The 14068-nt window shown below is 31.2% G+C and overlaps 1 protein-coding gene across 1 annotated transcript in view; it reads left to right on the forward strand.

Moving 5' to 3' along the window:
• Positions 1-835: 835 nt before the first annotated feature.
• Positions 836-14068, forward strand: part of LOTGIDRAFT_144613 (hypothetical protein) — a gene marked incomplete at both ends in the record, with an annotated part of 60822 nt that continues 47589 nt past the window's right edge. Inside the window, 3 exons of the mRNA XM_009055506.1 lie at positions 836-948; positions 1132-1208; positions 11553-11626. Of these exons, the coding sequence (XP_009053754.1) occupies positions 836-948; positions 1132-1208; positions 11553-11626 (264 nt within the window). The remainder of the gene's footprint in view (positions 949-1131; positions 1209-11552; positions 11627-14068) is intronic.

A 14068-nucleotide genomic window follows, 5' to 3' on the forward strand; every position in this document is an offset into this window, starting at 1 on the left:
TCATATATATAGCAGTACCAGTACATCCATCAGTATATGTTATCATATATATAGCAGTACCAGTACATCCATCAGTATATGTTATCATATATATAGCAGTATCAGTAAATAATAAATGACAATAAGAGCGATAACCCAGGGAATAAAACTGCCATTAGTTCACTATAAATAAAACACGATAATTAATCTAGTATCAATTGCTATATTCTATTTTTTTTTACAGTGATCGTAGTTACACGATATCATCACGCATCGCAGACAATGGATCTGGCACCGAGTGGAAGAGGTAATAATTGGTTAACTGTTTTGCATATATTATGAAGAACAGATGCACTATTCATTATCGTAGCGAAAAAAATAAACCTTACAAATTCCATTAAATACTAAATAGAGCCATTAGATTAATATTTACTGCCGTTATACATTAGAAGATCAGTTATTTTATATTGTGAAGAGCCTAAATCGATAATAAGCCTAGAAGAATAGTTTCTCGTACTGCAGTAGCACGACGACTAACAGTGGAGTTTAGCCAGTCGGCTCTATAGGCTACAATAATACAACGTTGTTCTGTATAGCGCCTCGCTCTGCTATACTAATTAATATTTACGTATATGTTGAACGACGACTGGCGAAAGTGTGTCGTGGATTGCTCTAGTGTTTTGAGAATTCAACCCCCTTTTTATCTTAAATCTACCATGTCTGCTGTCCCCTAAAACTGGATTACCATGTGATTCTGTGTCGAGAGTGAATTATTGTGTTTTAGCTGTCTGTTTCATTCGCTTGGCTCGTCTAGTTGGAATACATTTCTCAGCTAGCCTCTGTTTATTATTCCAACATGGCGGATCTAGAAGCAGTATTGGCCGATGTGAGCTATCTTATGGCTATGGAGAAGAGTAAATCTACTCCAGCAGCCAGGGCCAGCAAGAAAATAGTTCTCCCAGATCCAAGGTGTGTATTATCAGCCATATTCCATACCCCTATGTACCGTTATAACGGAGTATATGAGATCAAAGCGAGTCGATAGACTGTCAACTGATGTATATCATATATTACCGGGATTATGAATGTTATTGCCCAGCAAATAAAAATATATCCGCTATTGCCACCAACCCTATATCTTGTCTCTTTCAGTGTAAGGAGTGTTATGCACAAACATCTAACAAAAAACCACGAAGTTACGTTTGATAAAATATTTAACCAAAAAATAGGTAAGTTTATGTGCAGTGAATTATTTATGATCAGTAGACAGCTATAGTCCTATAAAGTGTTGGACCACTACGGGTATCTCAATCACATAATTATTTTGAACAGAATGGAAATTTCAACTGCAGATTAGTATGCAGGGTCTGGGATTGCTCATGGGTTGATAAAAATTGCAACCAATTAAAAATGTTGGAATTACAGTGAGGAATGTTGAGTCTAAAATGTGGGTCATTTTCAGGTGAAATTTCTGGGAGGGAAGTGTGTTTATTTTAAATGCAAAAACATCAAATATTACATTTCCTTAGACCTGAAGACATCCAAAAAAAATGACATACAGTTGAAAATTGCATCTTGAATATTATGTAAATGACAAGCAAAAGTCAGTTCAGAAATTACTGCAGTCTAAGAGTAATAGTAATGTACACAGGGGACATAAATGACCGTTCATCTATTATAACACTCCTTTCTTCAAGTGTACAGTATTAATATATTGTTTTCACCTCGTATATTAGTTTATAAGAGATATTCTCCTATAGAATTAGTGTTAGATTGTGATGAGACAACATTCTCATAAAAGCACTGGCCTAGGTAAAAAAAATTAATCCGATAAAACAAAGTGCTTATAAGACCATAAAAGCACTGGCCTAGGCCACAAAGTGATATATATTATAAAACAAGGTTAAAGGTTTAGAAAATAGAAATGTTAATTATAAATGAGAAATCTTTAAAAAGTATGATTGCTTGGGGTTGAAAGGTCAAGATAATACTTCTGAAGTTTTCAATCCAGTGTCCCCCCTGTCAGCAGATGCAGGTTTGAGGGGTTGACAATGTGATGCCTTGTGCAGTTAGGGAAATTTTGTCAAAACTGTGACACTTATTCATCTTTCATACACTGACTGTGGAGGGATTTGTCAAATTTTAAACTTGTAATACAAACAATACTTCATCCACAGTTTGAAATCGATAAAAATTGAAAAGACATTTTGTTTTGCACAATTGTGTATGTATGCCAAGGATGGCACAAGCTGCTGTGCTCGTAAAAGATCCCTCAACAGTTTGAAATCGATAAAAATTGACAAGACATTTCGAATGTATGTGAGTTACAATTTCCTGTGAGGGCCAGACACATTATTGTTTTGCATATTTGCCTAATTGATATGTAAGTCAAGGCCTTGATAACAAAGATTATTGTAGTTTTGGATTTAATACAATGCCAGGGAAGCTTTTATGAAAAAAGGCTCTGATTGTGCTTACATGGTGTGTTTATGTTGATAGATTATCATGTTTTGTATAGGTAATATACTAGAGTCTAGGGCATCCAGATAAGATACTGTCAAAAATATAATAGATCCATTGTCTTGGTATCAAAAAGTAGTTCAATGAGTCAATGGTAGAAATAATTCAAAAATATAGTTTAAAGGCAACCTTTTACCTCATGTCGAATTGGATTGTGCCCTGGCCAAAAATTTACTTCAGGAATTGAAAGATCTTTGACCTGTACTAAGGCAGAATCAAAATATCTGGACTGTAATGGTTATAATGTGTATCCATATATTATTCAGTGCTACTACATTATTGCAGCTTCTTCACTTTTCATTTTGCAAAGTGATTTGTTGAGGGAGGGTGAAGTCACAGCTCAATGTCCAATGAAGACAGGCAACGCCAATCTGTGTGATTAAATTTCAGCCATCAGGGCTCGGCTTATACTATTCAAACAACTAGAAACTACTTCCATACCAGGCCTTCTGTACAGAATGACTGACAGGACAAAACAGAATTTGAAAAAGCCCAAATTTTTGTCTTAATTCATAATTTGATCAAAACCCTAGAGTACTTGTTTAACCAAGTGTACAACTGAGTTCCTCTGTGGAACTGATTTAGCCAAAGTAAAATGTTTCAATGAACTCAATGTTTGATATAATACATCTATTACTAATTATAATACTCAAGTGAAAAAATGATAACAAAAAACATTAATTTTGATATAAACTGTATGTTTCTCTAATTCTGTACTGTAGTATTAATATGTTACAAGCAAACTGTGTAGGCGGCAAGGCTAATCTTATCTTTTATCAATTTTTAATCCTTTATGAAAGCAACATTATTTCAAGGATAATAATTTTGTATGGTTGTCATGCCATTTATTAAAGACTGAGAATTATAATATGACATGTAACTGATGCTAATTACTAGGCTATTATTTACTACAAAAGGGCACCTGTTACAACCTGTTGTGAGCTGGGCATTATTGACCATTGTTGTCTGATGCCATCTTGTTTCATGCACCTGGGTTTATCCACTTTCCAAAGCTTAAATAAGATTACATCAGTATTTTCATAATTATTTTAAAACAAAATACATAGACAGGAGAAACTCAATCTTATGGATGCTATACTGCCTGTTATCAGATTAAATTTAAAAGCTTTAAAAGTGTTCTATTTTTTCTTACACTGAAATTTCTACTCTCTCGAAGTAAAGATCTACAGTTAACGTAGAAATGTTGAATTATTTGAGTATATACCAGCTTAAAAAAAATGGAATTGTGATTAGATATTTCTATCTGTGATCCTCTTTGATATGTCTATAAATAGAGAACTTGGGTATGTTTCAGATCCCTTGACAATCGGAAAAAAAGTAAACTGATTCTGCTGTCCAGGCAATATTCATTCTTCAACATAAGTCTTATAATTGTCAAAATACACCCTGTAAATTGGTGAAAAGTAGCACTTTAAAATTTTCAAGTATCTGTAGACAGTGTATATAAGTATATTAGTTAAGTCTAGACTCTAGACTATCTTAAGCTTTCCTGGCAAAATTTTCCTCATCGCACACTACACCTTAAACCCTTATATCCAAGTCTTCATTGCGGCTATGATACAGATATTCCTTAAAATTCTTGAAAAGTAACAATTTTTAAATTTTCGAGTACCTGTAAATGGTGTATATAAGTATATGAGTAAAGTTATTGGACTAGACCAGCTTATGCTGTCCTGACATAATTTCCCTCACTGCATACTTCAACATAAGGCTTTTATCCATGTCTTCATTGTGGCTATGATATAGATTTTTCAAAATATACCCTTTAAATTGGTGAAAACTACCACTTTAAAATTTTCGAGTACCTGTAGATAGTGTATATAAGTATATGAGTAAAGTTATTAGACTAGACCATCAAGTATGTTTTAGATTAAACTATAGTACTATACTGATTACAAATTATAATATATACTATTTTAACCTTTTGACCTATTTTATATGTTTATGTTATTAAAATAACAGTGAGAAATATACTATTTATATTGGCAATAACATATACTTCTTAGTAGTCTTATTTTGATACCTACTGTGAAATTTTGTATTATTTACTAGGATCAAATTTTGTTAATGGGTTGGTCAGCCATACCATACCAAGTCTTGTCTTTATGAAAAATACAAACATTAAAGATGAATCTTTTTTAAAAAACTCAAGAGATCCTTGTAATGTCTTATTGTTGTAGTTTTATATTGGAGCTCAGACTGAATTAAGGTTTTGAATTTGAATTTAACTTATAGCTATTAGGTTTAAAGGTTGGAAGCTACTGTAGATTATAGTAGCAGAGAATTGTGTCCGCTCAATTTCTAGACCCAATCTAGTGTATTCACTCCTTTAACTTATTTCAACTACATTGATAATCCCAGACTGTACACTGCGCTGGACTCTGTACATTGTCTATTCCCATATTAAGAATGACCTCTTTTGACCATCAAAGTCATATTTTTAGCTATGTGGACTCTCCAAAAAAATTGTCAAGATTGCAAAGAATGAGCATGGCCACCAGGGTAATTATGGTAGTGCAGCCAAAATATATCAAAATTTTAACCAGAGGAATTCAGAAATTATTTGCAGAAAGTTTGAATTCTTTCAGCTATTCAAGACAACAATTGATATTTTGTTAATTCTGAAGGACATGTTAAGATTTAATTTCGAAAATGATAAAAATGTAGGTCGTTTGATGACCCAGTTATTGAAAGAGAGATTAAACAATATTAACCTTGTAATAGTAAGATCAAGTAGAATTTTGGTGGTTGAGCGAAGTGTTTTGATGGGTTAAGCTATATAGATAAAGTGAACCAAGATTGCAATAATTATTGATAATTGTTTAAATAATGCATACCTTGGCTCAAACATTACATGAATAGTATCTGCAGAAGAATGGCTGAGGATATGGTACGAAAAGTGTATCCTCACACTGCCTAAAGGTCATAGTTTGCCATTTTCCGGACTTGATTTGAGTCTTTAAGATCTAAATAGTCTTTAGAACCACTAGAACTGTGGACAAATCACACAATCTTTCTAAATTTTACTTTCTATTTCTATAGGCTGTTCTATATAGAGTGTCAAGAAAAGACAAGTTATCATTTTAAGTTTCACATGCTGAAAATTCTGAACACTCATGAATTTGAAGCCTTAAATCTTGACAGTGAGCTGTGAACACTATTACTGGCACTATTTCTGAGAGGGATGGCAAAAAAACCAACAATGTATTACATGCAACTTTGATATTTCGTGATAAAAAATAATTTTGTTACCACGAAAGACCGCTGCTTTGGTCTGGAATTTGAAAGGAAATGAGTTCCATTCTGGTTTGTGAAGGGATACATCAAGGTTACTTACACCAGCATTAAACTGACTGATACAGGATTAAAATTTACTCCCAAATCAATACAATTATCCTTTCTCTCAGCCTAGAATTGACACTCATCCATATTTGTCGATGAAAATAAAGTTTAAAGCTTCTTTTCTCATCTGTCAACTCAACTGGAATACTGATTTATTGTGAAAATAATTTTAACTCATTTACAATCTGAATTATAAAAATAAAGGTCCTGTGTTTTGTGGTTGTAAAAGCAGTTAATGCAAATTCTTGCAATGACTCAGTTGAATTGAAGTGTTGATGCCTCAGACAGATGCTTGCTCACTATCTTGAGGTTTAGATACTGTGTAATTGCAAGTATATTGCACAGCTAATACACGCCCCGTCTGGATGAACAAAATTAACAATTTTGCATAGTGCAGACACAGTAATATCCTGTTATACACAACTGGGATTAACATGATAAAGTGTCTATACGTCCCATCAACTTAAAGCTTTGATAGCAAGAAAGCTTAGAGACTAAATCAGTCTAAAAAGAGACTGGAAAAAATTGTTCATTATTTTTGGTCACAAAATAGAAAAGTTATTTGTAGTTTCTTTCTATTACATTTGTCATAGCTTGTGGATAGTTGATGTTATTTTGTAGTTTTGTTTCTCATTTGAACATACATAAGAAACTAAGTAAGATTTTATTTTGAAATGACTTGTTACTATTTTCAGCTTGTAACATGACTATACTATTGAATAACAATGAGGAGTGTATCTTTGAGTTAAATAGACAAATATTTTGATTGAATAAGACTTTCTACTTTCATTTTGTTTATTTTAAAGGGATATTTCTTTTTCTATCTTTTTTTGTATGTTTATCAAGACATTTATGGTTTCCATTGCATAATTCCAATTGTCCATCAGATGTATATGGTTATTTAAACGCATATATGACATCTCTTTTGCAATTGCACTTAATAATATCTAAGTAATAGATCATGAAAGCACTTAGTTTTAGTGGAATCGCAAGAACCATAGACTTGTGATGAAAATCTCTTAAACAATCCCTTTAAATATTTTCATTCAAGGGAGATTGTCTCCAGAGTCTCCATTAATGATAATAATCTATGTGATCTACTGTACCAGGAAGTGCAGTTGGAATGATCTACCTTTTACTGACAGTTATAGAATGATTTAATCTATATACAAACAGGGTTTACTTAAAAAATCTCAGAAATTATCTTACAAAATAATTAAAAAACTACAAAGTGCAAAAAAAAGATTTGTAAAAACAAGATGTAAAATATCAGTGCATTTCAATGGATTTCGATATTGTGTTTATATTTCTCTTCAGCTATTGCACATTTTGATTAATTGAAACATTAAAGCATTGAAAGTTTTCATTTTCATATTGTTTTACTTTTTATTCATTAATTGCCTTCAATTTTTATACATTTATTTAAAAAATAAAGGCACTGAAAACTGTTCATATTTCTTTGCTGTTTATGCATTGAACACTTTTTTAGCAATGAAAACATTACCTGGTGAAATTTCTTGTTATCATTTAAAGAAATATAGGTGATGAAATGGTTGTTATCAAATAGATAAGAATTTGCTGTTATTTTCATGGCTCTATGATTATAACATTATTATAACATTTTTTTAAAAGATAAAACATATTTAAAATTCAGTAAAATATAGATAATTTACTGGGGAAAACAAGTATTCAATTATATTTTTTCTGACAATCAGTAAATCTTCCGTTTCTATAAGATATACATCTATTAAACTAATGACCTACTTTCTGCCATTACTTTCAGACATTTTCTTTAAATATTTGGCATTATTTAAAATATTTGCCAGATCTTCCATTGGCAGTGGTGCCAAATTATTGAGAATTTTTACTCTAATGTACTGAGAGTTTTATAGCAGATTAAGACAGGGTTGAATGAGGTGCAGAAAATGTTCTTTAAATCTTATTCACTGATTGCACTCAGATAGAGATGTTTGGTACTTGATCAAACCCATGAATTTATTGCTCTGCGCACTTTGTGATAGGGTCATTAGGAAACTAAAGAGTGGGTGCATGTTAGTATCCACTTATGATTGGAACTACATGTTAAGATTATTTCAATAGGGTAACAAAGGGATAATTCATACACTAGCTGTGTGTCAATTTTGGTAAAATCTAGATTGAAGTGAATTTCTATTTGAAAGTTTAATACCGGGCACATTGATTTTGCTTTTTTTTTCTATGGGTACGGGTATGTTAGTTTTTTCTTTATGATTGGAAGTAATTGTTATAATTATTCCAGCATGACTTAAAAACAAGTATGTAGGAGTTACTTCCTGTACAGTTATAATATAGAACTGGAATACAATGCTAGGTAAAGAATACAAGAACATGGCCTGGGGCTATATCTATTTTTATTCTGACATTATGTCAATTTAAATGTCATTCACAATCAGATGATATAATCTGCTTCCAGGACTGACCTTTCATTCTCAAAAACTGAAGAAATTTGTGCAGAATTGAAGGATATTTATATCATTTCTATGTACCTATATATGATTTCAAGTGTGACCTCTCAAGGGAACCTGTTAAAGATATTTCCTGTTCTTTAGAAGCTTCTTACTGCCTTTAATATATCGGAACGCAATTAATTTTGCACTTTTTTGAATCCTCAATGATTCTAATGTCAAGGACAAAAATGATTCAGTAATTCAAAGGACTAAAATAGAATCAACATCATGGAATAAGATGTAAAATAAAGTTAAATGATTTCGTTGAGCCATGGTTTTGAGCTCATGGATCCCATGTAGGTCTGTTCTACATCTTTCCTTGGTTGTGGTATCCAAATCAGGGTCATGTTTTATGATTTTGATAATGTGAACTAGGAATGGATCAGGGCTGCTGGTATCTTGTGTTATCCGGCAGTATGGTAGCTCTAAAGGTGTGTGACATCAATTTTTCGTTTACACACTGTGTTAAACTGGATACGTATCCAAGTGTTCTTACTGCAGATATCGCTTGGTTCCCTGTAAGATGGTAGCAGGGAATCGGGCAGCTTCTGGCTTCTGGAAGCTGGTTGGATGTATCATGGAAACCCTGGCTAAGGGAGAGCCTGGTTTACTCGCCCTTAGTCTTATGTTAGGGGTTTCATCAGCGTGGTCATCAACTATGGTTATCATGGACATTGTGTCCACATATCCCGAAAACATCATCGACATTTTTTCTGGTTTTGAAGGGGTCTCTTTAAGACATAATTTAAATTTAACTCAAATCTAACTTTGAAATACTAGGCCTTCTAAGAATTTCTTCTCTCGATTCCTATAAAAGATTCAGTGAAACTGTCTGGAATCTTATCATTTGATGCCAGATAAACGCTGATTAAATTATTAAACATCAACCGGAGACTTGAAGCCATGAACACCTGTGAAATATCGCGAATAAAACACAAAACAAACCAGTGTTTACGCTAATAAACTACACCATCAAGGAAACCATGCTGGTAGACTAAAGAGAATTACTCTCTTAAATCTCTCCCTTACAAATTTATCTCTAAAACAAAAATGGTCCATTATAATATGCAGATGTTTTGGCATATTCTGAGGACAACGGGGGAAAGACGTAGAGACTTAAAACTTAAACCAGTGATTGTTGTTCCATAAAGCTGCGTGGATATGTCGTATTCACAATTGCTCAATGCCATTTAAAGACTTTCTTGGCATATTGGTTATATTGTTCTTGAGCTTAAATTTTAATCTTCTTAATATTGTCTAGACTTTTTGGCATGAGCTTAAGCTAAAGGGAAGTTACTCAAACAAAAGATGTTGATTATGCTGAATTAATTAATCATGTCCACAAATGTTTCAATCCTTAACCAGAATCATTGTCTCTTTCAAATATGTTCTGCTTTTAGTCCAATAGAAGGTTGACATTTGAACCAGGGTTTGATTCTGGCATACAATTTTCAACACGATTTTGCTTGGACCAGCTACAGGCTGGATCCAGGTCAGAGGGACTGACATGGAAAAAATGTAAAATACCATTACATTGTTTCAATGTCAATGTCATTTTTTGGCAACAATTTAATCAAAATCAGATCTGAGTTAATCACAAAAGTTCTTCATCTTGTGAAGTTTACAAACATCAGCAACGATTAACTGGTAATTTTAAAACAGCTGGTTCGCGTAATAAACTCGAGTCTTCATTTTGTTAAACATTCTGACAACTACACAGCCAATTTCGTTCAGATTTCAATTAACAACGCTGAACTTCAATAGGAATTCATAAACAAAGTCCGGCCAAAATTTGTTTTGAAAAGTAAGCTATGAATGTCTAACAAGCATGCCAAGTTACATCCAAAGCCTTTCAAAACCGGGCCTTGTGGTAATCACAAGCAATTGATCATACAACCAGACATGAGTAACAACATAATGTGGATGTTTGAAAAATATAAGAATTGGTGAAATGATCACGTATAGAATATATAAATATATATCTCATTGAAGGGATTAACAAATCTCGAAGTATGTAAACACATCAAGATTTGACATAGATAAATTTATCAGGGAAGTAGGCGTATCTTGCTCAGCAACTACTTGTTACTTTAGTGAGACCTGGACTGTAGAGTTTAGAAATTAAATGAAAATATCTAATACTGCACCTTGATCAGAATGCTAAATGTTTAAAGCTTAAGTTACTTCAAAGAAAATTTGATAGTGTTTTAACAAAATATATAAGAGTAATGGGATAAAATACTCATTAAATATTTAAATCAATCTAAAATATTAACTAGTTTGAAATGAAAAGATGTAAGCATTGATTTAAAGTGTGACACCTTTCACATTCAGTCATATTGGTTAGTTTTAGGGAATGGTGATGTTGATGTTTTCTTACCATTTCAACCAGCAGTGGCAGCAGGCCCGTAGGTAGCCCACGGTCTCAGGGAGAGCCAAATGATTTGAAATAGCGACTCAACAAGTCATTTAAGTCATCTAAATTTTTCAGGGGGGGCCTGGCCTTGGCTATTTTGACTTGGGGTCATTTCAGTTCAGTGCAAAATTGATTACAACACCCTGGTAGAGGTGGTAGTTAAAAGCCTAATCAAAGAATACAATGATGAATTAATATTCATTAATATTTTGATGAACTATTATCAAAAACTATAACTATTTTAATCATAAAATAAAGCCAACCATGCATATAAAAATCTAATGAAACATGATATATAGAGCAAAACCCCCTAGAAAAACAGTACTGAATTGTCTACCTCTATGAAAACTTACCAACATAGGCTATATAAGAGTCCTGTAATCTGGCATCAAATATGAACTTTAACAATCTACTTTGTCCTACTCCTGCAGGCATTATCACTGATCTTTTTTTTCATCTGATACACTTTTCTATCATGAATAATGAAATATAAATGAGAACATCCGGAAAACTCTCATTAAAAAATGAGTCAGACTCTCATCTTGCCAGTTGTCTAGTTAGATATGTTGTTGGGAATCCTTATAAAAACATCTAGGTCACTTTCATTTACAAAAAGAAATTTGCTTTTAAAAGATAGGTCATTCATAATTAACATAATACAGAATTTTTTTACCTTTATGTTGAACTTTGTTTGATTAAAAATCTTTACATTGTGACTTAGGCCATTGCTATTATGAGACTATGTTTTAATCTGATATCTAATGTCTTAATATTTTGATATTTTTCAGGTTTTCTGCTATTTAAGGATTTTTGTAATACTGTATTAGAAGAACAAGTACCACAGTTGAAATTTTATGAAGAGGTAAGAATCTCTAATCTTAAATAAACATCACCAGTTTACAATCTGAACCTACTCATGCAGACATATTCATGTATTTAAAGAAATCTTCAAGCTTTATGGGCTATAACTTTTTTGATATACAAGATTCTCATAATGATGTACAAAGTTACACATTGTATTTGTCAAAATTATACACAAATTACACATTCATTTCATAATAATATACAAAAATTACACATTACATTTCTCATAATGATATACACAAATTATACAACGCATTTCTCAAAATGATATACACAAATTATACAATGCATTTCTCAAAATGATATACACAAATTAAACTTTACTTTCTCATATTGATATACAAAATTACACATTGCAATTCTCATAATAATATACAAAATTACACATTACAATCTCATAATGATATACAAAATTACACATTACATTTCTCATAATAATATACACAAATTAAACTTTACTTTCTCATAATGATATACAAAATTACACATAACATTTCTCTTAAAGATATACAAAGTTACTTCTCTGATTTTCTGATGCATACCTAATGATAATTCACAATCATATTTACTTATTGAATTTCTGCTACATAAAAAATTACATATTTATTCGATTAAATATATATTCAAATGATAATATTTTTATTCATATTCTTTGTTTTTTGTATACATATTTATCATTTACAAGTTAACACAATGATCTGTCTCATTTCAAATCTACACACATTATATTCTACATAGCGTATACATAACTTTAAACTACTATCATTGATACACATTATGCTAAATATTTATATTGTTCAAGTGGTAAATTGCAGTTCTATCTCATAATCATTGGCATATAAACTTGAGTATCATTGTTTCTTGAAATGGATAAACCTGGGCAGAATATAAGGTAGGTAATATCACTGAATATTGAAATTGAATACCTTGTTTAAACTAGCCTATAGAAATCTGCATTTAGGTGCAGGGCTTTTTTTCAAAAAATCTTCAAATAGTGGCACTGTTGCCTAATGTTTTTAAATTTGTCAGAAAATTCTCACAACAATATACAAATTGATTTGATTTGCAGATTTTCTTGAACAATCTTGATTTAAGCCAAGAAATAATTTATGGCAAATTGCGAATTGCATTAATATTATATTATAATTGCAAATATATTATATATATATTGCCTGTATATATCAAATATATTGTATATATATTTTGCCTGTATATATCAAATATATTGTATATATATTGCCTGTATATATCATATATATTGTATATATATTGCCAGTATATATCACATATATTGTATATATATTGCCTGTATATATCAAATATATTGTATATATATTGCCTGTATATATCACATATATTGTATATATATTGCCTGTATATATCAAATATATTGTATATATATTGCCTGTATATATCAAATATATTATATATATATTGCCTGTATATATCATATATATTGTATATATATTGCCTGTATATATCATATATATTGTATATATATTGCCTGTATATATCAAATATATTATATATATATTGCCTGTATATATCACATATATTGTATATATATTGCCTGTATATATCACATATATTGTATATATATTGCCTGTATATATCACATATATTGTATATATATTGCCTGTATATATCAAATATATTGTATATATATTGCCTGTATATATCACATATATTATATATATATTGCCTGTATATATCACATATATTGTATATATATTGCCTGTATATATCACATATATTGTATATATATTGCCTGTATATATCAAATATATTGTATATATATTGCCTGTATATAACAGTATATTGATATAGCTGCCTGAAACAACAGTAATACACTGTAGATAAATAGTTGTACATTGATTATTTAATGAGCTTTCAAACCAGATATTATTGGATCATACAGACAATCTACATTGGACCACACCTTGATACATTGTGTGACTACTAGTTATCATAGACAATGTTGTGTATTTAGTCATTGTTAATGATTATTTCCACTGAATTTTTGTTGAGTCATCGGTTTACAGAGGGTGGTAGGGGCTAGATTGTGGTTAGGGGCAATATTTTTTCTGTATGTCATTGTAAATGATCTATTTCTAATGAATTTTGGTGAGTCATCAGTTTAAAGAGGGGGAACTATAGGGTGGTCGGCCAATGATTTGTATAGAATACAAGTTATCATAGACATTGTAATTCATTGTTAACAATTACTTCAACTGATTTTAAGTTGAGTCTTTGGCTAAAAAGGGAGAAAGTTTATTATCTGTAAAATTCATTGCTGGCGATTCATTTAAGTCCTTTGTTGTGGTTTCCAGTGTATGTCATTGAGTCATTTGGACTGAAATACGGAAAGGGGCTGAGATATATTAATTGAAGAATTCACTGATAGTGATTTATTTCCACTGACTATGGTTAAGTCATTGGT

Source organism: Lottia gigantea (assembly GCF_000327385.1).
Source record: "Lottia gigantea unplaced genomic scaffold LOTGIsca_247, whole genome shotgun sequence".
In the NCBI taxonomy this organism is placed as follows: Eukaryota; Metazoa; Mollusca; class Gastropoda; family Lottiidae; genus Lottia; species Lottia gigantea.